Source organism: Coccinella septempunctata, chromosome 6, assembly GCF_907165205.1.
Source record: "Coccinella septempunctata chromosome 6, icCocSept1.1, whole genome shotgun sequence".
In the NCBI taxonomy this organism is placed as follows: domain Eukaryota; kingdom Metazoa; phylum Arthropoda; class Insecta; order Coleoptera; family Coccinellidae; genus Coccinella; species Coccinella septempunctata.
In genome coordinates, this window is record NC_058194.1 from 30,365,853 (window position 1) to 30,388,991 (window position 23,139).

The 23,139-nt window shown below is 39.8% G+C and overlaps 3 protein-coding genes across 7 annotated transcripts in view; 1 reads left to right on the forward strand and 2 right to left on the reverse strand.

The window, feature by feature from the left end:
* Positions 1–18,327, forward strand: part of LOC123314744 (spectrin beta chain, non-erythrocytic 1) — a 34,280-nt gene extending 15,953 nt beyond the window's left edge. For 3 of the 4 annotated variants that reach the window (XM_044900071.1, XM_044900068.1, XM_044900069.1), the window contains exons 2-31: positions 1,768–1,943; positions 3,120–3,404; positions 3,462–3,848; positions 4,667–5,119; positions 5,177–5,707; positions 5,767–5,986; positions 6,051–6,275; positions 6,327–6,870; positions 6,923–7,172; positions 7,225–7,895; positions 7,951–8,188; positions 8,266–8,405; positions 8,508–8,701; positions 8,760–9,079; positions 9,136–9,573; positions 9,663–9,881; positions 9,939–10,235; positions 10,310–10,455; positions 11,031–11,087; positions 11,340–11,622; positions 11,715–12,018; positions 12,072–12,251; positions 12,304–15,089; positions 15,152–15,382; positions 15,474–16,222; positions 16,284–16,755; positions 16,813–17,209; positions 17,290–17,678; positions 17,779–17,917; positions 17,975–18,327. In XM_044900071.1, the coding sequence (XP_044756006.1) occupies positions 1,824–1,943; positions 3,120–3,404; positions 3,462–3,848; positions 4,667–5,119; positions 5,177–5,707; positions 5,767–5,986; positions 6,051–6,275; positions 6,327–6,870; positions 6,923–7,172; positions 7,225–7,895; positions 7,951–8,188; positions 8,266–8,405; positions 8,508–8,701; positions 8,760–9,079; positions 9,136–9,573; positions 9,663–9,881; positions 9,939–10,235; positions 10,310–10,455; positions 11,031–11,087; positions 11,340–11,622; positions 11,715–12,018; positions 12,072–12,251; positions 12,304–15,089; positions 15,152–15,382; positions 15,474–16,222; positions 16,284–16,755; positions 16,813–17,209; positions 17,290–17,678; positions 17,779–17,917; positions 17,975–18,117 (11,808 nt within the window). In that variant the 5' untranslated portion in view covers positions 1,768–1,823 and the 3' untranslated portion in view covers positions 18,118–18,327. The remainder of the gene's footprint in view (positions 1–1,767; positions 1,944–3,119; positions 3,405–3,461; positions 3,849–4,666; positions 5,120–5,176; positions 5,708–5,766; positions 5,987–6,050; positions 6,276–6,326; positions 6,871–6,922; positions 7,173–7,224; positions 7,896–7,950; positions 8,189–8,265; positions 8,406–8,507; positions 8,702–8,759; positions 9,080–9,135; positions 9,574–9,662; positions 9,882–9,938; positions 10,236–10,309; positions 10,456–11,030; positions 11,088–11,339; positions 11,623–11,714; positions 12,019–12,071; positions 12,252–12,303; positions 15,090–15,151; positions 15,383–15,473; positions 16,223–16,283; positions 16,756–16,812; positions 17,210–17,289; positions 17,679–17,778; positions 17,918–17,974) is intronic. The other variant, XM_044900070.1, reaches the window with a different exon arrangement.
* On the reverse strand, positions 18,193–19,714 carry LOC123314748 (tRNA N(3)-methylcytidine methyltransferase METTL6). The gene is made up of 2 exons (XM_044900075.1): positions 18,973–19,714; positions 18,193–18,596 (listed from the first exon to the last, which is right to left on the reverse strand). The coding sequence occupies exons 1-2, from the start codon at positions 19,611–19,613 to the stop codon at positions 18,437–18,439; spliced, it is 801 nt and encodes a 266-aa protein (XP_044756010.1). The 5' UTR covers positions 19,614–19,714; the 3' UTR covers positions 18,193–18,436.
* A 1,574-nt stretch (positions 19,715–21,288) lies between these two features.
* LOC123314745 (semaphorin-2A) overlaps positions 21,289–23,139 on the reverse strand; it is a 336,596-nt gene continuing 334,745 nt past the window's right edge. For both annotated transcript variants that reach the window (XM_044900073.1, XM_044900072.1), the window contains exon 13: positions 21,289–22,774. In XM_044900073.1, the coding sequence (XP_044756008.1) occupies positions 22,703–22,774 (72 nt within the window). In that variant the 3' untranslated portion in view covers positions 21,289–22,702. The remainder of the gene's footprint in view (positions 22,775–23,139) is intronic.

The following is a 23,139-nucleotide window of genomic DNA, read 5'->3' on the forward strand; positions in this document are numbered from 1 at the left end:
AATCCCAGCACGATAGTGTGCGAGAAGAAAACCGACTAAGAGATGAACGGTTTATAGGCAAATGCCCGGAACCAAAATTCAAGAAGCAGTTAAGCGTTTTTAGTGGGTCTCGAGCTCAGAAGAGTGAGAAACCCCACACTTGTTCCCCCTCAGGAGAGGGTGGTTCGTCTGACTTGCAGATTTTCCCCCTGCTACACCAAAAAAAAATGTCTTTACGATTGTTCTCTAAATAAAGTAGAGCATTTTACTCTCTATTTTACCTCATTGTTACTATCAGGGAATTCAAGTATCTTTCAATTCTACCTCGAAACGCTCAGAAAAATTACATCGAACAATAAAGTCAGAAGTCATGGTGCGAATCAGAGTGTAATAAGAGCGACCTTATAATTTTACGGGCTATAAAAAACGAATTGGAATCAATTAAACATTCCTTTTACGTTTTCATATAGGTTTACCTCATTTCGGTGGTCGAAATTAACGAACAAGTAAACTAGAAAAAAGTTGTGGAACCTGAATTTTAACTTATTCATTTGGTGAATGAGATTCATCATACATATAACTATATACTCAGTCAGTTTCGTTAGAAAAGGAGAATTTTTACATGCTGCAGTGTTTGTACTAGGTTAAACTGGAAAAATATAAACAGTAGCAATCTGCTATGAGTGGAAAACTTTGAAATTCAATCAGTTATGCAAATTCAACAAAAAATATTCATACTGCATGCCCAGTTTGAGTCCACAATGACCATAGTGGTTTCCTAAACTTGATTTACGTCAATAGTAAACAGATACAGAGTCTAAATACTCTCACAACAGACGAATCTAATCATATCTAAAATGATAAAAGGGATCAAACGATTTGGTCTACGCTAAAAAATAGTTAGATGTAAGTAAAAACGGAACAATATAGATTATTTCCACTGGGAAGGCATGAAAGGTGAGGATTCTAATGACTTCTCCATATCTTTCACTGCATCTAGGAATGCAACGCACGCCTCTGCGAATTCCTCGGAAATAACAACAACAACGATCAAAGTATTCATTCATTTCGAAACATGCCGAGCTCTTTATTGATTTGATTAATGGTATTCAGCAACCGGTGTACGGTAGGCACCGGTGTAGGAGGTAGCAGATGAAAATACATTCGCATATAAAACTATCGACATAAACGCAGACAATGGGACCTAAAATCCGGAACAAAACGATTCGTAATAAATGATCCGCAAGAACACTATACTAATTTTACGGTCACTGATCTCTCGTTCATATAAATTTATACCTACGATTAATTTGTTTTTGATTTGGCGAGTCGACTTCCAACCAGAGGTGGACGATTGTCGTTTGGTTGTTGTTAGGAGGTACCAAGGTTGGTACCTAATTGAGCATGCAGTCATTATTGAGGTTCATTGGGTATCTGACTCCTATGCAAAGGACTTCATTGATTTTGGGTTCAATCTCGATAAAACAACACAAAATAGCTGCTCTACACTTTCCCCAATTGCATTTAAAGATACATCCAACGTGGTGTTAGTCTCTTGCGTTGTGACCATTCACCAAATAAGTAAATGGCATAGGTTTCACATCCATCCATTGTCCAGATATGAAACTCCCCCGGGACGAGCTGCCACTGCCTTGTCCCCTGTCGATAAAGCACAGAAACCAGCAAACTTTGCTGATCGCTCCTGCTATCATATCAGTCATAATCTTAATCCAGTGATATACGATTATCCTAGCCTAACTTACTGTTTTTCTTTTCTCAATTTTACAGTCGGCCGAGTGCAGTATGGTTTTAGATTCCAGAACCGTAGTCCTGAAAGAACCAACATGACGCAACGGGATGAGGTGCAAAAGTTCGAGCAGGGCCGTATCAAGTTCCTGCAGGAGGAACGTCTTCACATACAGAAGAAGACGTTCACGAAATGGATGAACTGTTTTCTGCAGAAGGTAAGGTTCATTCCTTGACCTGGTCAGTTCTAGCTCGGAAAGCGTCTAAGTAGATGTTCCCTATGTTCTCTAAATTGGATGTAGACGTATATCAAGTTTTTGAAAACCATCAGATTTATTATTCAAAGCTGACTATGCTATGTACTGAAATTAATGCCAATTTATGAAATAACAAAACACAGACTGTTTACAAATAAATGTTGCTGAATATAAACAGAATATCTAGTCCTTACGAAGAAGTCTTTAGCGTATTACGTATGAGGGACAAATTATACATGAATATATATTTATTTTGCTGTAGATCATTCACTCCATTGAAATTGATTGTCAGTAATTTTTGTTCATATTTATATAACTAAATGGCTGCGTCATTTTATTCCAATCAATCTGAATCTACTCACACCACAATACAGTGAACTTAAATCTTGAAAATCAACATATTTACTTGGTCGGATAGGCGTAAAAGATCAGCTATCTGTGTATCCGATAACTTATCTAAATCCTTTTTTAGCTTGTCCAGATCATAATGCCCTATCTTGTTTAATAAATTCCTTCCTTATCGTTGCGAATTGTTGTCCCTGCATCAATGAATTATTGATACATTGAACTGTGCTCTTTTTTGGACGCAGTTGAATGTTGAATGCATAATTGAATATTGGAAGATGTATTATGTTTAATGAATGATAGGATTTCTTCATCATCCATGAGGGTGGAAGAATATCTGTCAATTTGACATTATAAGTCCAGAAAATTATCTCAAAATGTCTTCCACACGATGAGTTCTGGTGTGAAGCCCTCTATGAACGGAAATAAGATTTTTTTTCGGCTTTGCCTTATACCCATTCACACGCTTATCTGTGGTAGAAATGTTATACTCTACAGGTGTTGTCTGAATGAAAGTAATTCTCACTTTTACCTAGATACGTTTCAAGAATATCGAATTACAAGAAATCAGAAACAGATCTTTTCCATTAGTGAAAACAAGAAGAAAACGATTTGACTACACTCTGAAATGGTTGAAATTTCGAAATTCAATTAAATTACTTGTTTAATGGATTCTTTATTTTGTTTTTCGGCAATTTGTGCTGAAAAATTAATTGCAGCAATGAAAAAATTACCTTTTGTAAATTATAGGGTTATAACTGGTGTTATCTTCAAATATAATGTTTTTTGCAGGCTCGCATGGAAGTGAACGACCTGTTCGTAGATCTAGGGGATGGAAAGAAACTACTGAAGCTACTAGAAATAATATCGGGGGAAAAATTAGGAAAGCCCAACAATGGACGAATGCGAGTACACAAAATCGAGAACGTCAACAAGAGTTTGGCGTTCTTGCACACAAAAGTTAGGTTAGAAAGTATAGGTGCCGAGGATATCGTTGACGGTAATCCCAGGCTGATCCTGGGGTTGGTCTGGACCATAATCCTCAGGTTCCAGATCCAGGAAATAGAGATAGACGTGGTAGGTATTTTCACGTCCTTCGCATTGAATTAGATTGTACACTTTCTTTTTTTCTAGGATGAGGACAATGAAAGTTCGGAAAAGAAATCAGCCAAAGATGCCCTCCTTCTGTGGGCCCAAAGAAAAACGCACGGATATCCCGGCGTCAACATCAATGACTTTTCTTCTTCGTGGAGAAGTGGTCTTGGTTTCAACGCCCTCATACACAACCACAGGCCGGACCTTTTCGACTACAATTCGCTGGTGCAAAATAAAAATATAGACAATCTAAATCACGCCTTCGACGTGGCCAACAACGAGCTGGGAATACCGAGGCTTTTGGACGCTGAGGACATCGACACGTCTAGGCCAGATGAGAAGAGTATAATGACTTATGTCGCTTCCTACTATCACACCTTCGCCAGGATGAAGAATGAGGAGAAGAGTGGTAGGAGAATAGCAAAGGTAGGATAATTTTAACATGAAATAGGGTCAATCAGAAAGGCAAGGGTTAATACTAAGCATAGAAGTAATGTGACTCGACTGAATCAAAAGTTGCAAATACTATTAAGGATACAGCCTTAAAGAACCTATATTTAGCATTTCACAATTAGTTTGCCTCAAAAAATGACGATTCCTCTTAATTTCAGCAGAAACATCACCTGTTTCTGTTGTCCCATTCATTCCGCAAGCATTCTATATAAACCTATATAAAAGTGCCATGTTTTCATTGGAAAACTCACCAGCCTATGCGATTGAATGACCACCACTTCAATCACCTACTCATAAGACCTTCGAGACCAAAGTTTCTTATCTTCCAATTCTTATGAATGAAACTTATCCTCCACCTATCTGAAAAATACCATTGTGAAACGTACTAATTGTGCGGAATGCTTTTCACCTAATTAAAACAGGTCAGTTTGTCGCGAGCAACTGCTGTGAACATTTCAAGTGCATACAAAAATGGATTTCAAAAGATTGAGAACTTACATAGAAAGAATCTTCATTACCCTTTTAGGCGTAAGGCCTACTCAAAAAAACAATCGTCCACTCCAACGAGTGAGTAGATTTCACTAACTTATCCACCCTCTTTGGAGAAAATTGCATGGGCGTTGCTCTGAACATCTAAAAGCTATTTCGTCAATTTAAATACCTTTCGCCCAAAACATGGAACTGTTGGGACAACGGTGTTACATTCCAAGACATTCTCTATTCTGGCATCAGAGTAATGTTGCTCTATCCACCAACTTTATTGCACTTGTAAGGAAAACGAACCTTTCCAGATAATAAACCAAATGGTAGACTCGGACAAAAACAAAGTGCGCTACGAAAAGATGACCACAGACCTTCTCGAATGGATACACGATAAAATCACGCAGTTGGAGAACAGAGATTTTCCGAACTCCCTGGAAGGCATCCAGGTGCTTCTACTCGCCTTCGGAAGGTACAGGACGCAGGAAAAACCCCCCAAATATAAAGAACGCAGCGAAATCGAAGCCTTATACTTCAACATCAACACGCAGCTGAAGGAGTTGAGGCAGCCCAGCTACACGCCGCCTGATGGAAAATTGGTGCAGGATATCGAGAGGGCTTGGGAGACCCTTGAAACTTCCGAACACAACAGGGAGGTGGCGCTCAGGACAGAACTCCGAAGACAGGAAAGGTTAGAACAGCTCTGTTTCAAGTTCGAGAGGAAGGTCATTCTAAGGGAGGGGTACCTGAAGGAGATGATACAGGTGAGTTTTTAATCATAAACAGAAATGAAAAATGTATTGAATGATAATTTTGCGTAGGTGCTCTCTGAGCCGAGGTACGGTTCGAATTTAGGCCAAGTGGATGCCACAAACAAAAAACACGAAGCAATAATAGCAGATATTATGTCCAGAGAGAGTAGAATACACGATTTAACCCAAATGTGCGACGAACTGATCAGAGAGAATTACAGAGATTCAGAAAAAGTCAAAGCGAAACACCAAAAAATAAACGAACAGTGGGACACCCTCATGGCCTTGTTGGACAAACACAAGAAGAATCTTAACAGAATGGGACAGATCATGTCTTTGCTGAGAGAAATAGACACCACGATGGTAGGAATGCAACAGTTGAAATCTGATCTGAGCACGGTGGACACAGGGGTTCACTTGATAGCTGTAGAGGAGCTTCTGCAGCGACATGCTCTGCAAGAACTGCAGCTGACATCGTTTGGCGACAGTGTGAAGAAGCTACAACGATTAGGGGACCAAGTACAAGTTGACAACGCGAAGGAAAAGGAACTTGTGAACAACAAACTGGACAGTCTTCAGGCAGCCTACAAGGAACTTCAAGTAAGTCCAGGTTTGAACTTCTCTGACCAACATCCCATCTTCTTCCATTCGTGTTTCAGGAGGTTAGTGCTCATCGTAAAGCTATTTTGGACGAAGCAAGGAATTTTTACCAATTTCTACAAGATCAAGGGGACGCTGAAGCGTGGCTCATCGAGAAAGAAAGAATCTGTCAGGCTGGTATCACCGCCAAAGACTTGAGGGGAGTTTTAGCTCTACAGCAAAAGCATAAAGTATTGATAGACGAAATAAAAGCTAGGAAAACTAAAATTGACCAACTAGGTGAGCTTTATTCTCCTTCTCCACAGCTTCAACAATCAATTATCAAACCTATTCTCCCCCACAGGCTCCACAGGAAAACAGCTTTTGCTCCAAAAACATCCGAGATCTCCAGAAATCCAACAACACATGGACAAGATGAAACAGGAGTGGGCCAAACTCGAGGAATTGGTGGATAAACGCTCGAAACAACTCCAAGACGCTGTGGAAACCTATCAGTTTTACGCAGACGCTAACGAAGCAGACTCTTGGTTAAACGAAAAGACTTCCTTAGTTGTTTCAAGCGATTATGGTTGGTAAGATGCATGTTGTGAAGGAATTTGTTTGTAACGAATTTTCGTAGGATCTGACGAACCAAGTGCTCAAGCGTTGCTGTCACGACATAAGGACTTGGAAGGGGAAATAAATGCCTATAGCGGAGATGTCCAAAGTCTCAACACCCAAGCTGAAAGACTGATTGCTTCTGGCATATCACACCTAGATCTAACGTCTGATAATCAGCCAGAAGAGCCCGTTGAAGAAACAGTTTATGAAACAAGAATGGTACCGATGGAAGTTTACGAAGATGAACCGGTTGAAAGGGTCGAATACAAGACTGTACTTGAGGAAAGAAAAGTACCACAAGTTCGTGCCTTATACCCATTCAACGACCACGGCCTCACTATGGTCAAGGGCGAGGTTATGTTTCTGTTAAATAAGAGCAATCCTGATTGGTGGTGTGTGAGAAAAGCTGATGGTACAGATGGTTTCGCACCAGCTAATTATGTTGCTGAAATCGAGCCCAGGATAATACAGATACCACTGAAGAAAGCAGAGACTGTGAAGACGATCCAAAGAGTGAAAAAAACGAAAATGGTCAACCAAAAAGTACCAGTTAAAGTTTATAGGTGAGTCAACCTCTTCAATCCGAATCAATTGAAGTAACTCTTCGATTTGCAGGCAAAGAAAACAACCAAAAAGCAAAGTGGATGACAACGTCAGTGTTCCTAAGAGACAGAAGAGGATAAACGATACTTACGATGACCTGAAGAAGATGGCGGCCAGAAGACACGCTCTTCTTGAAGACTCCATGAGACTGTTCAAGTTCTACAAAGAATGTGATGACTTCGAGAGATGGATGAAGGATAAGGAGAAATTTCTTGGCGAAGAACCTGATGGTAACGTTGAACAAGCTAAGAGAAAATACGAGGTAACCACAAATCCTTCTTAACCTAGATTCTCGCTCATTTCGAAATTTCCAGAAATTTGTGACCGACTTATCAGCCAGCAGCAACCGTATGGACGAGCTGGAAGAAGCCGTCAAAGAGTTTGAGAGCATGAACCACTCCCAGATTGACAAGGTGAAGGCGAGGTACCGTCAAATACAAAGTTCCTGGAAAAGGCTCAACTTGCTCAAGACCCAAAAGGAAAGAAGCCTGGCTGGAGCTAGCAGCGTCGAGTTATTCCAGAAACTGTGCGAAGAGGCTAAAGATTGGATGATGGAAAAGATGGAACAACTCAAAATAGATATACTGGGTCATGATTTGAAAACCGTACAAGCGCTTCAGAGGAAACACGACAACTTGGAGCGAGAATTGAATCCTTTGGAGGATAAAGTCAGTAAGGTCATCCTGTTGGCGAACTCGGTTAAAACGTCGTATCCTAGTGAAAAAGGCAACGTTATGGAGAAGCAAAAGGAGATAGAGGAACTGTGGCAGAAGGTCAAAGACAAAGCGTTGGAAAGAAGAGCGCGGTTGGAAGATGCTGTTGGGCTGCAAATTTTCGATAACAGCTGTAAAGATCTACTGAATTGGGTTATCGATGTTAAAAATGAAATCAATGCGGAGAACACGGTCAGAGACGTTCAAACTGCTGAAAACTTATTGAAACATCATAAGGACTTGGAGAAGGAGATTTTATCCAAAAACGATGAGTAAGTCTATCGGATTCAACTCAATAATTTCGTTACCATATTGCTTGTATTACAGATTCAAACAGCTGGCCAACTTGGGGAGAAAACTTTGTAAATCCCATGAAAACAAACAGGATATCGAGGGTAAGGTACAGAGACTTGAGGAAGAACAAGCTGCTCTAATGCGAGGTTGGAAGGAGAAGTTGCACTGGATCGAACAGTGTTTGCAGTTGCAGAACTTCAACAAGGAGGCTGATAATATCGACGCTGCAACATCTGCTCACTTCAACTTCTTAGAATATCCAGACCATGGGGTAAGTAGTTCAATTTTGGTGGTAGCTGTGTTGGTTTTCTTTCAGTTCCTTTTATTTTCGTTCTGTTTTTCTTTTAGAGCTCTTTGGACGAGGTTGAAGCCTTGCAAAAGCAACATAGAGCTTTTACTAATACTTTATTCGCTCAAGATGATCGCATTAATGCTTTTAACAAAAGAGCGGATCTATTGATCGCAGATCAACATTACGAGAGCTCAGCGTGAGTTTTATTTATTTATCTTCACTCCTCTTCGCCTCAGTTTTCATTTTTTTTGTTTCAAAAGTGCTAAGTTGAAAGATTTGAAATGCAAATGTTCCGTAGAATTGACGAGAAACGAAACCATGTTTTGGATCGAAGAAGTGCAGTCAAAGAGCTCAGTCAGCAGAAATGGAAGAAGTTAGAGGCTTGTAAAAATTACCAAGAATTTTGTGCAGAAGTTGACGACTTGAGGGCTTGGATGGCCGACAAGTCGAAGACTGCGTCAGATGAGAGCTACAGAGATCTTGCCAATCTTGGTAAATTTGACATGACCTTACTTTTCTTTAGAAATATATCGATTCTGAATATTTTCAGAGCGCAAACTGCAGAAACATGAGGCTTTCGAGAGGGAATTGAGAGCCAATGAGGGTCAATTGAGAACAGTCAACAATTTAGGTCAAGCTCTTATATCTGAGAACAGTATCTGGAAAGATGAAGTAGCTAGAACTCTCAGCGAGCTTAACAGCGAATGGCAAGACCTGGTTGGGCTTTCTTTGAAGAAAGGACGGTGTTTGAGGCAGGCCGTCAATCAACACGCCTACAATTCAGCCGTGGACGACGTTAAGACAAAACTGGACGAGATAGAAGATCATTTGAACAGCCAGAATTTGGGAAATGACTTGAGATCTTGCAAGGTGCGACTCGTAATGCGCTGTATTCATGAAAAACGCTTCTATCGCTATTTTTACAGGATCTTTTGAGGCGTCACGAGGATCTAGTTACCGAACTAGGTCAGTGCGCCAATAGAGTCGACGATTTGGTGAAACAAAGTGGCGAAATGAATGAAGACGGCCATTTTGATTCCGCCACGATAGGGAACAAGGCCGTAGCCCTTCAAAAACGTTTGTACGATCTGGATAAGCCCGCCAAGCAACGAAGAGCTAAACTAGAGAAATCCCTGCAGTATTACAAGTTTTGGTTCGACTTAGATACCCAGCTCCAATGGATTAAGGATCATCTGCCCCTGGCCTCCTCAGATGCTTTGGGACAGAACCTACATCAAGCTCAGAACCTTTACAAGAAACACAAGAAGTTGGAGGCAGAAATTCAAGGGCATCAACCTGACATCGATAAGACGTTAGGGATTGGGAAAGAATTGATCGAGCAAGAACATCCAGAAAAAATTCAAGTAAGTAGTTGATTTAACAAGAAGTTAAACCGTTCTGCAGATATCTTTATCCATTGTGAAAATCCGAAAAACTTTCCTTCATTTGATAGATTGAAAAGCTGAGTAATGATCTAATCTTCGCCTGGAATGACTTGAACCAAAAGGCTGCACTAAGAGCCCAAAATCTAGAACAGTCTTTGAAGGCTCAACAATTCTTTTTCGAAGCGAGCGAAGTGGAAGCTTGGCTGAACGAGAAATCAGACGTTTTAGCTAGTACAGATTATGGAAGGGATAGAGATTCAGCAACGAAACTCTTGACTAAGCACAAGGTATCTATCTCTTGAGAATCTGTGATTGAAATCAGGATAATCGATGTTTTTTTCCAGGTTTTACAATTAGAATTAGATACTTACAAGAATATCATAGCTGAGATGGGACGAGGTGTTCAAGAGTTGACCAAAACCAACCATCCAGAATCTAAGACCATTATAGAAAGGCAGTCGAGTTTAGAACACCTTGTCAGATCTCTACAGAGAAAAGCAGCTTTACGGCAACATCGCCTTATGGAATCTTTGTTTAGACACGAGTACTTTTCAGAGTCCGAAGAACTGGAAGATTGGATTCTGGATAACTTGCAACAAGCATCTTCCGAGGATTACGGCCAAGACTACGAACACTTGATTGTGAGTATCTGGATGTTGATATGCGATTCCAGGAATACTTTATTGAATTATGATCTATGTAAATCTTGTTTCAGATATTGAGAAATAAATTCGACGACTTCAAACTCCGCATAGAATCTGGAGCGGAGAGATTCAAACAGTGCGAAGCTTTAGCACAGAAGCTCATAGCTAATCAAAGTTCCTACATAAATGAAATCAATACTAAACAGGAGCAGTTAGAGTGAGTATAGTCCACTTTCGAAGTGAATGTGTCTATAGTGTCATCTGAAACTTTGCATGATTTTTCTCGTTTTCATCACAGTATTTCATCAAATTTCAATTGTTATCTACAATTATTGTCGTGACTAATACTGCATCTGGTTTCAAAATGGTATCATTGTTCATTTGTACGACACAAGTACGTAGTTTTACAAGTGACGGGAGTTGCTTATACAGGTTCGGAAAAAAATCAAATCAGCCAGTTCGACAGAGAAACAAAATTTTCTCATCAACATTTTGAATTCTCTCCAACATGCTTCGACTGAAGCAGTAGATCAGCTGCCAGTTATGAAGAACTGGTCTGATCCTTGCCTCGTCGCCAAATGTAGCTCCTTTCTCTTTCGAATTGCGCTCACTTTTTTGAGTTGTAAGCAGATTATTCTCCGCAGCTGTATACTGAAACTTCAGTCTTTAAATTATTCACCATGTTAGTCACTAAATTACTTATTACATAATTTCTTTGTGATGACACTTTTTATGTTTCCTTCTACAGTTATTGAAATTTTGTGGTAATTTGCATGTGGTGTTGGTTTTTAGCACTGAAACTCCCTCTGAAATTTATGACGAGGTGATGGAAAGGCATGAATTAGTGAGGTAATATTTTAATTTTTTTGTGTGTATGTGTTTGTTGTTTTAACAAAAAATCTCCTACAGCAGTAAGACCAGGAGAGTCTTGTACAGTAAATATCTGATAAATGAAGTGCTACAGTTAAAAACCAAACTAAATTGGATCATATTTAGAAAAAAAATATGATTCTCTCACTTCATGAGTCGTATTTTGGACATATTCAGTTTAATTCCATTTTGTTGGTCGAAATTGACAGTTTTTCAACCACAAAATTACAGCAAAGCATGGGAGAAACTTCACGAACAGATAAACAACCGCGAGGTTCGCCTGCAAGCCGCTGGAGAGATCCACCGTTTCCATAGAGATGTCGCAGATGCTCTCCAACGTATCCAAGAGAAGAACGCCTCCTTAGGTACAGAGCTTGGCCGGGACCTCAATTCTGCCCTTGCCCTGTTGAGGAAGCATGAAAAGTTCGAGAACGAACTCGTGGCTCTTGAGGCGCAGCTTCAAATCTTGGTCGAGGACGCTTCAAGACTCCAAAAGGTGTATCCAAGCAATAAGGTAATAGAAAAGTGAAGAAACATGAAAAAAGCGTTACCTACCAAATAAAATCTGGAACATAGTGGTGTCAACACTTCAATAATCTCTTGCAGCCTAACATCCAGCAGAAACAGGAACTTGTGGTGGACGCTTGGAACAAACTGAAGCAAAGGGATGATGCCAGACACGATCAACTGCAAGCTAGCGTTGACCTCCAAAGATTCTTCAAACAAGTCAGGGATTTGACCAACTGGGCTATTGGCTTGCGTCTGGCTATGTCAGCCGAAGAAAAGGCACGTAGCATCGCCAGGGCTCAAGTGTTGAAGAGCGAACACGATGCTCTCAAGAGCGAGATAGAAGCGAGGGAAAGGAGTTTCCATGAAGTTGCAGAGAACCTAACGGCAATGGAACAAACAGGTTCGTTTCCGATCTAATTTTCTATGAAGAACATGCATTATTTCTGAATTCAGGTCACTACGCAGCTGCTGAGGCAGTAGAAAAGTACAAGAATCTTGTAGAGGAGCGTCAAAAGCTACACAACGCTTGGCAGTTGAAGAAAGTCTATTTGGATCAACTATACGACCTTCATCTCTTCTTCCGGGAGGCTAAACTCATTGAAGATGCTACTAACGCTCAAGAAGCTGCTTTAGGTGAGTTAATCTTTACAGAGATCGTTCCGAATAACATGTAATATTCCAACAGGTAATCTAGATCTTGGGGAAGCAGTGGAAGAAGTTGCAAACCAGCTGAAAAAACATGAGGAGTTCGAAAAAGTGATATACCATCAGGATGAGAAACTGGACATTCTCAATCAGTCCGGACACAAACTTCTATCCCAAAATCATTTTGATTCACCTTCAATATCGGCGAAGTTGGGCGAAATTCAGGATAAGAGAAGAAGGGTTCACCAACTATGCTTGGAGAGGAAAATACTACTCGATAACGCCCTTCTTTACGCTGAATTCAACAGGGATATAACAGAGATCCGAATGTGGATAACCGAGAAGCAGAAAAAGATGGAATCGCAAATAAAAACAGGCGATGTTCATAGCTTGGAAGATAAAATCAAAATGCTGCAGAAGCACCAAGCCTTACAGGCTGAAGTAGCGGCAAATGTAGTCAGGATAGTGGAAATCAAGCACAAAGGAGAAAAATTACTGAATTTGAAGCATTCATCTTCTAACGACATCAAAATGAAACTGAAAGATTTCCAGGAATCCTGGAACGACCTATTGAGGGAAGTGCAATTCCGCGGGAAAGGTTTAGAGGAAGCTCAAGACATTTTGGAGTTCAACAATCACTTGGATAAGATAGAAACCTGGATAAGGGATAAGGAAGTTATGGTTCAAGCTGGGGATACTGGCAGAGATTACGAACATTGCCAGGCTCTGCAACGTAAATTGGACGACGTCAACAGTGACATGAGGGTTGACGATTCCAAGGTTGAACTTATATATTCTCTAGCCAATAAGCTTGAGAAACAAGGCCATAAAGGAGTTCAAGAAAGGAAGAACCACTTCATCAAAAAATGGCAAGGCTTGCAAGGTGCCCTTATGGATTACAGAAACAAACTTGCAGGAGCCGCAGAAATCCATCTTTTCAACAGGGATGTCATGGATACGGTGGATAGAATCGACGAAAAATGCAAGGCTTTACAGACTGAAGAAGTGGGTCGCGACTTAGCTTCCGTTCAAGCTCTGCAGAGAAAACAGGAAGCTCTGGAAACTGAGCTGAAAGCTGTGGAGAAAAAGATTGAAGAACATGCTACAAACGCAATATTGTTAAGTGACAAATATTACGACGCAATCGATGGAATCCAGGAAAGAATGGACACCTTGCATAAACACTGGACCGAACTCTTGGAAGCTAACAGCAGAAGAAAAGAAACTCTGCACAAATCGTACTCCTCACAGAAGTTCTTATCAGAAGTGAAGGATCTGGAAGTTTGGGCTAACGATATCATTCATCGCATGGAAGCTAGACAAAAACCGGAAAACATAGCCGAAGCTGAAACTCAAATAGAGTTCCACAATGAACTCAAAGCCGAAATCAATGGAAGGAACGAGGTCTTCAACAAACTCATAGATTTGGGCGAAAAATCCAAAGAACCAGAAATCAGAGGAGAAACGGAAAAACTGAAAGAAACCCAGCAGATGGTGTTCAAAGCGTGGAATCAACATAAACGAGAAATAACCTACGACTACGATCTCCAGGACTTCAAGGACCAGATAAACCAAATCAAGAATTGGTTGGCTAGCAAGGAGGCTTTCTTGAACAACGATGACGTGGGCGATACACCAAGTGCAGTCGAAGCTTTGATCAGGAAACATCAGGATTTTACAAAGATGCTCGAACAACAGTTGGTGAGAGTGGATGATCTGGAAGCCGTATCCAAGAAATTAACAGATCAAGAAGGGGACCAGAAGAACTACGAAGTATCTAGAAGGATGAACGCAATCTTAGAGAGGAAAAATAAACTTTTAAAATCGACCGAAGCCAGAAGAATCAAACTGGAGGAATCCAGAGCCTTACAGAAATTCCTGAAGAACGTTTGTAGCGTGGAAATCTGGTTGAACCAAAAACTGCAGATCGCAGCTGACGAGAGTTATAGGGAACCACATAATCTCCAGAGTAAAATCCAAAAGCATTCCACATTTGAAGCCGAGGTTATGGCTAGCGACGAGAGAGTACAAAGCGTTATAGACGAAGGACAAGAGTTGATACATGCTGAACATTATGCCAAAGAAGAAATAGCTTTAAGACTGGAAGAGATAGAGGAAGATTGGAAGAGGCTGTTGGATCTCACACAGATCAAAAGAGAAAAGCTTCACGAAGCTTATCAAGCGTTATTGTTCATAAGATCTATCGAGGAGTTTGAAGTTTGGCTCAGCGAAGTCGAGGCACAGATTAGGTCGAATGACATAGGCAACGATTTGGCTTCAGTTAATAACATTCTGAAACGTCATCTAGCTTTAGAGAACGACTACCAACAACACTTAGAAAACTGTGAGAGTATCAATGAAATGGCGGAGCAATTCTCGAAGAGTAACAATTTCATGAGAGAAGAAATCGAAGAAAGAGCCCAGCATGCCATTACAAGATTCCACCAGTTGAGGTCCCCTCTACAGGCTAAAAAAGATCTAGCCGAATCCTGCTTAATGCTGCAGCAGTTCACCAGCGAAATAGACGAGGAGTTGCAATGGTTGAGTGACCGAGAACCTTTGGCTGCATCATTGGACCTTGGTAACAGTTTGACTGCCGTTCAGAGCCTTCAAAAGAAACACCAGTCGTTGGAGGTTGAGTTGAATTCCAGAGAACACATCGTGAAAAGTCTGGTTGATAGGGCAGCCAACATGACGAGGTCTGGTCATGAATTTTCCGAGGTGATCAACGAAAAGGTGGAAGAATTGAAAAGCAAATTCGCATCGGTCAGAGACAATGCCAGTGTGAGGAGATTGAGGTTGCAAGATGCCCTGGAGGCACAATTGGTGAGTATTCATCGTATATGTCCATATTTGGATTTGTGTTGTGATGATTATATTTTTTTCAGTTCTATGAAGAGAGTTCAGAGGCCGAGGCTTGGATTCACGATAGATTACCAGCTCTAGCAACGAGTGAGGTTGGCAGAGATGAGATTACAACCCAAATGTTGCAAAGGAAATTGGATATTATAGCCGCTGAAGTGAAGGCTTATCAGGAGAACATCGACAAACTGTCTCAGAGGTGTAGTGATCTTATGGAGAGGGAGCATTATGATGTGGAAAACATTAAAAATCGGGAGGTAACTCTTCTGAACTTAATATTGAATGGTGGTTCTATTTCTATATTAAATGATACGACTTCTTTACGAAAATCAATTTTAACCTTTTCAGGAACAAATCACGCACGAGTTCCAAAAGCTACGGCAGCTAGTTGCGCAGCGCGAAGTGTCTCTATCCGAAGCCCTCCAATATTTCGGCTTCCTGCAAGAATGCACGGAACTGCAAGAATGGATCAAGGACCAGATGACCAAGTCCGATTCCGAAGAGTACGGAGTGGACGTGGAACACGTCGAGCTTCTAATCCAGGCCTTCGACACTTTCCACGCCAGCATATTGAACAGCGAGGCGAGGCTTCAATCCTGTCTAGTCAGCGGCAACGCCCTCATCGAGGCTAAGTGCAGCTACAGCGCCAAGATCCAGGAGAAGATGTCCGAGGTTCAGGCGCAGTGGGAGGACCTTCTGGAGTTGGTGAACGTTCGGAAAGAAGCCCTGGCTGGGGCCAAGCAAGTGCATATGTTCGATAGGACGGCGGAAGAGATAATATCTTGGATACACGAGAAGGAGGCTGATTTATCTTACAATACTTACGGTCAGGATCTGGAGAGCATCCAGGATTTACTGAGGAAACACCAGGCTTTCGAAAGCGAAATGAGGGTAATCAAGGATAAGGTCGATTTTATCGAGCACGAAGCCAAAAAGTTGATTGAAGAATTCCCAGATACCAAAGAACACATTGATGATAAACGGGAAGATACCGTCAAGGCTTACGAGTACTTGTTGGTGTGTGCCGAGAGAAGGAAAGACAATTTGCAACAAGCCGAACAATCCCAAGTTTATATCGATCAATACCAAGACTTATTGTGAGTGTTTATTGTCATATTATCATTTCACGATATCTCTAATCCATTTTCTCCTTTTCAGAGCCTGGATAAACGAAATGCTGGCCAGAGTCACAGCGCCGGAACTTCCTCAAGAAGTCTTGGAGGCTGAATTGCTAGTGGAGAAACACAGCGAACTGAAGGTAGAAATCGACGCCAAAGACAAGGAAATGACGAAGTTCCACCAAACCGGCGAGGAATACATCAAGGAAAACCACTTCATGGCTCAAGATATCGCGGATAAGATCGACATACTGAAACATCGCTTTTCGATACTCCTGCAGACTTGGGAGAAGAGAAAGATCATCTACGATCAGAACCTGGATGCGCAACTCTTCAAGAGAGAAGCGGCCGTCTTGGAGAACTGGTTGATAATGCGGGAGGATGCGCTCAAAGACGAGAAATTGGGAGAGAGTATTTTGCAGGTGGAGGACCTCATCAGGAAACACTGCGACTTCGAAGAGACCATAAAGGCGCAGGAGGAGAAATTCGCGGCTCTCAAGAGGAAGACTATGGTGGGTAAAATTTTCGCGATAATTAGGACTAGCTGATTAAACTCCTTACCTTTACAGATAGAAGAGGCTTTCGCGCAACAGCTCAGGCTAGAAGAACTGGCAAGGAAGGCCGAAAAGGAGCGTCTAGAACAAGAAAAGCTGGATATGCGCAAACGGCAGGAGATGCAGAGGATCGCAGAGTCCCGTAGGATAGACGAAGGCCGCCCCACTCCTGTTATTAACGTTAACGGTGTGCAGCAGAACGATGTACCGTCTGCGATCGAAGAAAATAAGACCACGGGTACATCCTTGAGGAAAACCAATTCCGTCGCCCACCTGTTCGACAGGGATAGGTTGAGAAAGATAGACAGTTCGATCAAAAGGGCCGAAAGCATGAAGACTGCCACCAATAAGCCGATCAAAAGGACGCCATCGTTCGCCACCCGCAGGAGAGGGTCCTTTAGAGCAAGGACAGGTTAGTGCTTGTTGGCAAAATGATGATATCTCAAATATTTCCAAAATAGTTTACCCATAAACATTTTTCTCTTCTGTTAGGAAACGATGCAGCTTTGCCGCCGGTCGAAGCAGAAAGTTTTCTGGATCGAAAGCAGATATTGTCCCCCAATGGCAAAAAAGCCACAAATCGTACCTGGAAGAATTCTTACACTGTTCTTTGCGGTCAGCTGATGTGTTTCTTCAAAAACAAAGAGGATTTCGCAGCGAGCAAGGCTTGTTGCCCGCCCATAAATATCCACAACGCCAAATGTTCGGTGGCTGATGATTATCAGAAGAGGAAGAACACGTTTAGGTTGCAGGTTAACGACGGTTCCGAACTGTTGTTTTCTACGAATTCCGAGGGAGATATGCTGGACTGGATAAACAAAATTGTGTTCAGAGCAAGATTGCCCCCTAGTCAACAGTTGCTTAACTTCGATATCGTCAAGGCAAGTACCACATTTACTTCTCTGCATATGTTTTAATCGTACAATCTGGCAACGCAGCTGTTCAAAGCCCACAATTTTTTATAATTATTTGGTCTTACAGGATAGCAATGAGTACGAAATGAGTTCACAGTCAAGTCGGACATCAAGTCCAGAAGTGACCGAGTCCATTGTTGAACTCAGAAACCCCAATATCCAAAACGGCAGCTCTTCATCGAACTCAAGCAATCGTCATTCCTTTGGTGCGTACTTTAAAACTTAACCATTTCTAACAGAGGACTAACATATTGATTTTTTAGACGAGTACAACACGCCGTCTAGACAGGAATGGAACAATTCGGCTAACAATAGACCGAATACCCTATCAGGTGAGCCCCCAAAAGTATCCCACCGGATATGGGATCTTTTGTTGAAGAAGAAAAGACATACATCCCAAATGTAAATGCCAAGTCTTTAGTTTACGATAATAATCGTAAGATTAAACCTTTGAGTATTAAGTTGTTATGGTTATGAAATATTGTTTATAGTGTAGTTTTTTATTGTATATAATTGATGGTTATTATAAATTATAGTGAACCAAATTGGAGACTTCCAAATCTTTATGAGAATTTATATTTGTAATTGATCAATCGACATTAAAATTTGTATTAAATTCGTTGTTTTTTATTTATTTGTTGTCCTGAACAAAATAACTAGTAAAAAGTCCTGAAAAATTTATAAAATATATAAAAACAGTGTATCTGGCCTGATAAAGCAGAAAATCACCTTGGCTTCACAACTTTCGACTGGATGAATATTCTTGGGACGTCGATGTTCTCCTTTTTGTTGACTGTTCTGCGATGAATGTAACAATTACTCATAATTTGGAAACCAGCTCTCTTGAACAGATCCTCCATGTATTCCGTTGAAAAATAGAAACTCCTGAAAACATTCGTTAACAACAGACCTATAATACACATGGAATCGTAGTTCAAAACAAAATCGCCTTAACTTTGTGAAAAAAACCGTTAAAATAGTTGCAGTGTTGCGAAGTTTAATTTACATGCTTAGCCATAGTCAACTAGAATGAACAGGCCGGAAAGTTGTTTTGGTATGCAGCGTTGCCGAAGTGTGGACATTACATAAATTTCCCGTGCTTTGTGACACTCCGATGGTAAAAACGGCAACGCGTAATCTTCGCTTCCGCCCTGATTAATTCTACTAGGCTATGATTTGGCGGATTAGCTAAATGTAGATCTCACCAAACTATTTAGCTAACGAAAATTTTGTTTTCTACTAAACACAAGATAATCCATACCTTGTTCCATCTTGTCTCATGTAGAAATTGTCGGCTATTTTATGACCTGCCTTGAATCTTATTTGGGCCATATCATAGAGACCATAGTCCCTGAATAAAAGAACACCTCCGGGTTTTAAGAGTTCGAAAATATTCTGGAGCGTTTGTAAGAATTTATCTGGATGTATGGCGGATAACACGAATATCAAAGTGACTATATCGACGCTGTTCTTACTGATCTCTTCGTAAACACCTTCACTTGTAATGTCACATTGAAAAACCTTCATATTATCCACGCTATAGAGTTTATTTTGACGCACAAATTCAACAGCTCTGGGCGATAAATCGCAAGCGTAGATGAAGAAGGGAAATTTCTCCTCCACTAAGGGAAAAATGAAATTTCCCACTCCGCATCCCACCTCAAAAACCACGCGTTTCTGTGGATTATCTTCTTCATTCAACAATTCCTCAAACTCCCTAGTGGTCCAGTGACGATCCTTGAAGAACCTCTCTTCGTTTCTCTTGTAAAACAAATCCCAATATTTTTTGGCGTTCACCTCCAAATCGTTGGCTTTGAAATCGGAGACCAACCTCGAATTTTGCTGTTCCAATCTGAGCTTTTCTTCGTCCGTCAGAGATTTGGGATGGACCGAGTGATCCATTTCGATAATCGAAAACACTAACTATGAAGGGAAGGAACCTTTCTTCACACCAAACATTCGAAATTTATCTCAGCGAAAAAGTTAGGTTGAAGGATCGATAATTGGCAATGGAACTACTGAATACGGTTTCAGATCTACTGGACTGTGGGTCTACGACACAGAAAACACTGCAGCTTCTCTTTCTTGATATTACACCAAGTATTGTCTTTTTTATTATTTGTTTGTATTTCGGAGTTTTCTGCTTTTTTCTATCTATCTCACAAACGGTTATATCGAATGAAAGGAATTTCGGAATCTAGTTTTTCACTTGATGAATCTTTTTCGAACACCAGAAATCATTGACATCTTCCAGTTTCCTCATTAGAACCATAACGTACCATAAAAATACAAAAAATTCAAAGAATCTAACTCTAGAAACTAAATTGCACGCTATTTATTGAATATTTGAACGTTTTGTGAAATGAAAGTATTATTCATATTTTCTCGTATAATGCGCCATTTTCGAGTAATTTGATGTTCAAAAATCAAAAAGTATCCATGAAATTCGAAAAATTGGGTACTTTTGCTGAATCCAACTCTGTTCAAAAGATCCATAGACGTGTAGTGTCATAGACAAAGATTAGAAGATCTCTCTTATCTTTGGTCATAGATTATTTAGCTTGTTATTCTGTTTTCCCAGGGTAGGCATAGCTTATTATGAACACTTAAATTAATTCGGCCTTGAGGCCTAACCGGAAAAAATGGTATAGGAAAAAGGTGTTTCTTTCGACCTCAAGAATTTTTTGTTAAAATATTCGTACGAGTCAAAGACTCACTCTGTATATTCGTTGACGAGAAATAATGGACGAAGAAAAATTTTTAGTAGGAAATAAAAATCGATTTTTTTTCATAATCTTTATTGATAATATTCAAGAGAGCAATTAGCGACTTAACTATTACAATTTACAGGGATGATCTCACTATATCAACCAATTCTCACTGTAATATATTTACAATAAATCGTAAATGAACAGCTGGAAACCTATCATCGATACATTTGATGATTATAAAAATTTGAAATCACTAGAATTATCAACAATTCCTACAGAACTATCAAGGCTAGACAAATAATAAATTGAAAGCTAAAACTACGTAGGTTATGTAAGTCCAGGAATGACGTTTGAAAAAGTGTCACCGTGACAACTGACAACGCAAAATGTAAAATTAAAATGGACGTCTTCGTCTTGTCAAACGCAATCTTCGATTCGGTATTTTTTCAAACGTCAGTATCTGCTATAAAATTCAGTAGATATATCATGAAAAATTACTTCATAGAAGTCATCATTTGGATTCCGTCTGCGAATCTTCTACGTTTTTAAATTCGTAACAACAGCCTTGCCTAAATAATATTCGAAAATGTGGAGCGAGAACCGACGAACCTTTGAAAATTATTGCAGGATTCAGGATATGTACTCTGTTTTCATACAAAACCCAATTCTTAGCCTAAGAACGTCGACAACTTAACCTCAAAACTTAAACTAGGACAGTCTGTGTATGTTGCAACTGCAACTGTTGAAAATACTTCATAAATGCGGCAATATAAAACTACTCGTCTCAACAATATCCCAACTAAGCGTAACATTTTCAGTATGACAAGGTTCTCTACGTGTTTATTGTTTAATTAATCATGAGAGAATTTATTTCATATTAGTTTATTAGTATGCATGTATTCCAGATTGGTATAATAATTTTCAACTAACTTTACATAGGTATTTACAGGGTTGGATAAATGAAAAATACGTTTAAGCAGATGGAACAGAATAAACTGAGTAAATGTTCAAATAATTGTGCGTATTTTCGTTCTATTTGAAGTGTTTAATATTCCTGAAATGTTATGTTTAAAAGACCAGTATTGCTACGTTTTTCTTATTGATGTACTATTCTTGTGCTATCTTCTTTCTGTTTTCGTCAAAAACAAAAATTTATCTGCGTAAAAGACAGAATGGAGTAGAGATATCCATTATTTCAGCAGAATGATTGTCTTCAACCATAATGAAGGACTACAAACTATTTTATGAGTAGAAAACGAAAAACAGCTTAGATTTAAGAGTTTCGAAAATTTTCAGGCAAAAACCTACAGTTCAACGTAAAGTACGAAATTAATTAAGTACGATTACTCGAATGTTAAACATATGTACATTTTTTATATATATATTTTAGAAGGACCAACATCTCACAAGCAAAGGATATTGCTTCAATACGCGATGAATCTACAAGTTAGAATGTACAATTTTATGACTAAATTAAAAAAAAAACATCAAAAAGTAAAAAAATTAATATTTAGTCATAAAATCGTGATGTATTATACAGTTAGAAAACATAAATCAAAGTTATTCATAGAGAAAGTTCACCCACTTTGGTCCGAAATATGAGGCTGATTTACATCGAAAAAAATCAAATTAGTCAATTTCATGAAAATTACAATACAATACACGCATATCACAGTCCTACAATGTTCAAAATTATTCAGTTTCTCGAATGTGACGTGACATCTTTAGGGTTTTTCTGTAGACTTTTCTTTTTTTTTTAATAAATGTTTACTAGCTAAGTCGAAGTCAATATTATATTACAGACATTTGGTATGCGAAGAACGATTTTCGAGATTTCAAGTAAAATTTTCGAAGCAAAACAAAATGCGATAAAATATTCCATATTCTTCTGAAATATTGGCTGATTTGGAAATAGTCAGACTTGAAGTAGCATAGATGCGAATTTTAGGTTAGTTCGGATGGTTTAAGGTTAGGAATGACGGAAAGTCATCCGGACATTATTTTACTGAAATATCGACGTTATCACTCTTGCACACACTCATTCACGTGAAAAAATATCTCATCATAAAAAAATCATCTTGGATAATGAATTCAGAACGACACAAGCGTCGGATATCATCCAGTTGAGCGTCACTTGAAATACACTGTCCCGCTCGGCGCGCGAATTTTTTTTCTGTCCTTTTTGTCCATACTATCACTCGTCTAGACGAACAACACGCGGGTCCAGTAGAGTGGGATGCCTAGAAACGTCAGTGCGAGCGGACCGTGCTGCACGAGCTATCACACCAGTGGCCTGTATATCTCATTTGGGTGGTTGTTTTGGTTGCTGTCGTTCTGCCTCGAAGCGCATTGCTGAAACGTACAAAATGTAGATTTTTTCATGATTCCACCAGTCAGAAATTGTCGAATTTACTAACTTGATGGCTCCTTCAACACTATCTTTGAATTTCACCCTTTGAACGCAGAAAAATATTTAACATTTCCAATTAGACATTCCGTTTTTAGTAGCCCGCTAATTTGGCATCTGTCAAATCTGACAGATGTCAAATCTGACAGATGCCAAATCTGACAGATGTCAAATCTGACAGATGTCAAATCTGACAGATGTCAAATCTGACAGGTGTCAAATTAGCGGCCATTTTTTGATAGACTTTGACAGATCACAACTAATATGTTGCAGAAGGAAGATATGCTCCTAGGATAAATGACAACACGTC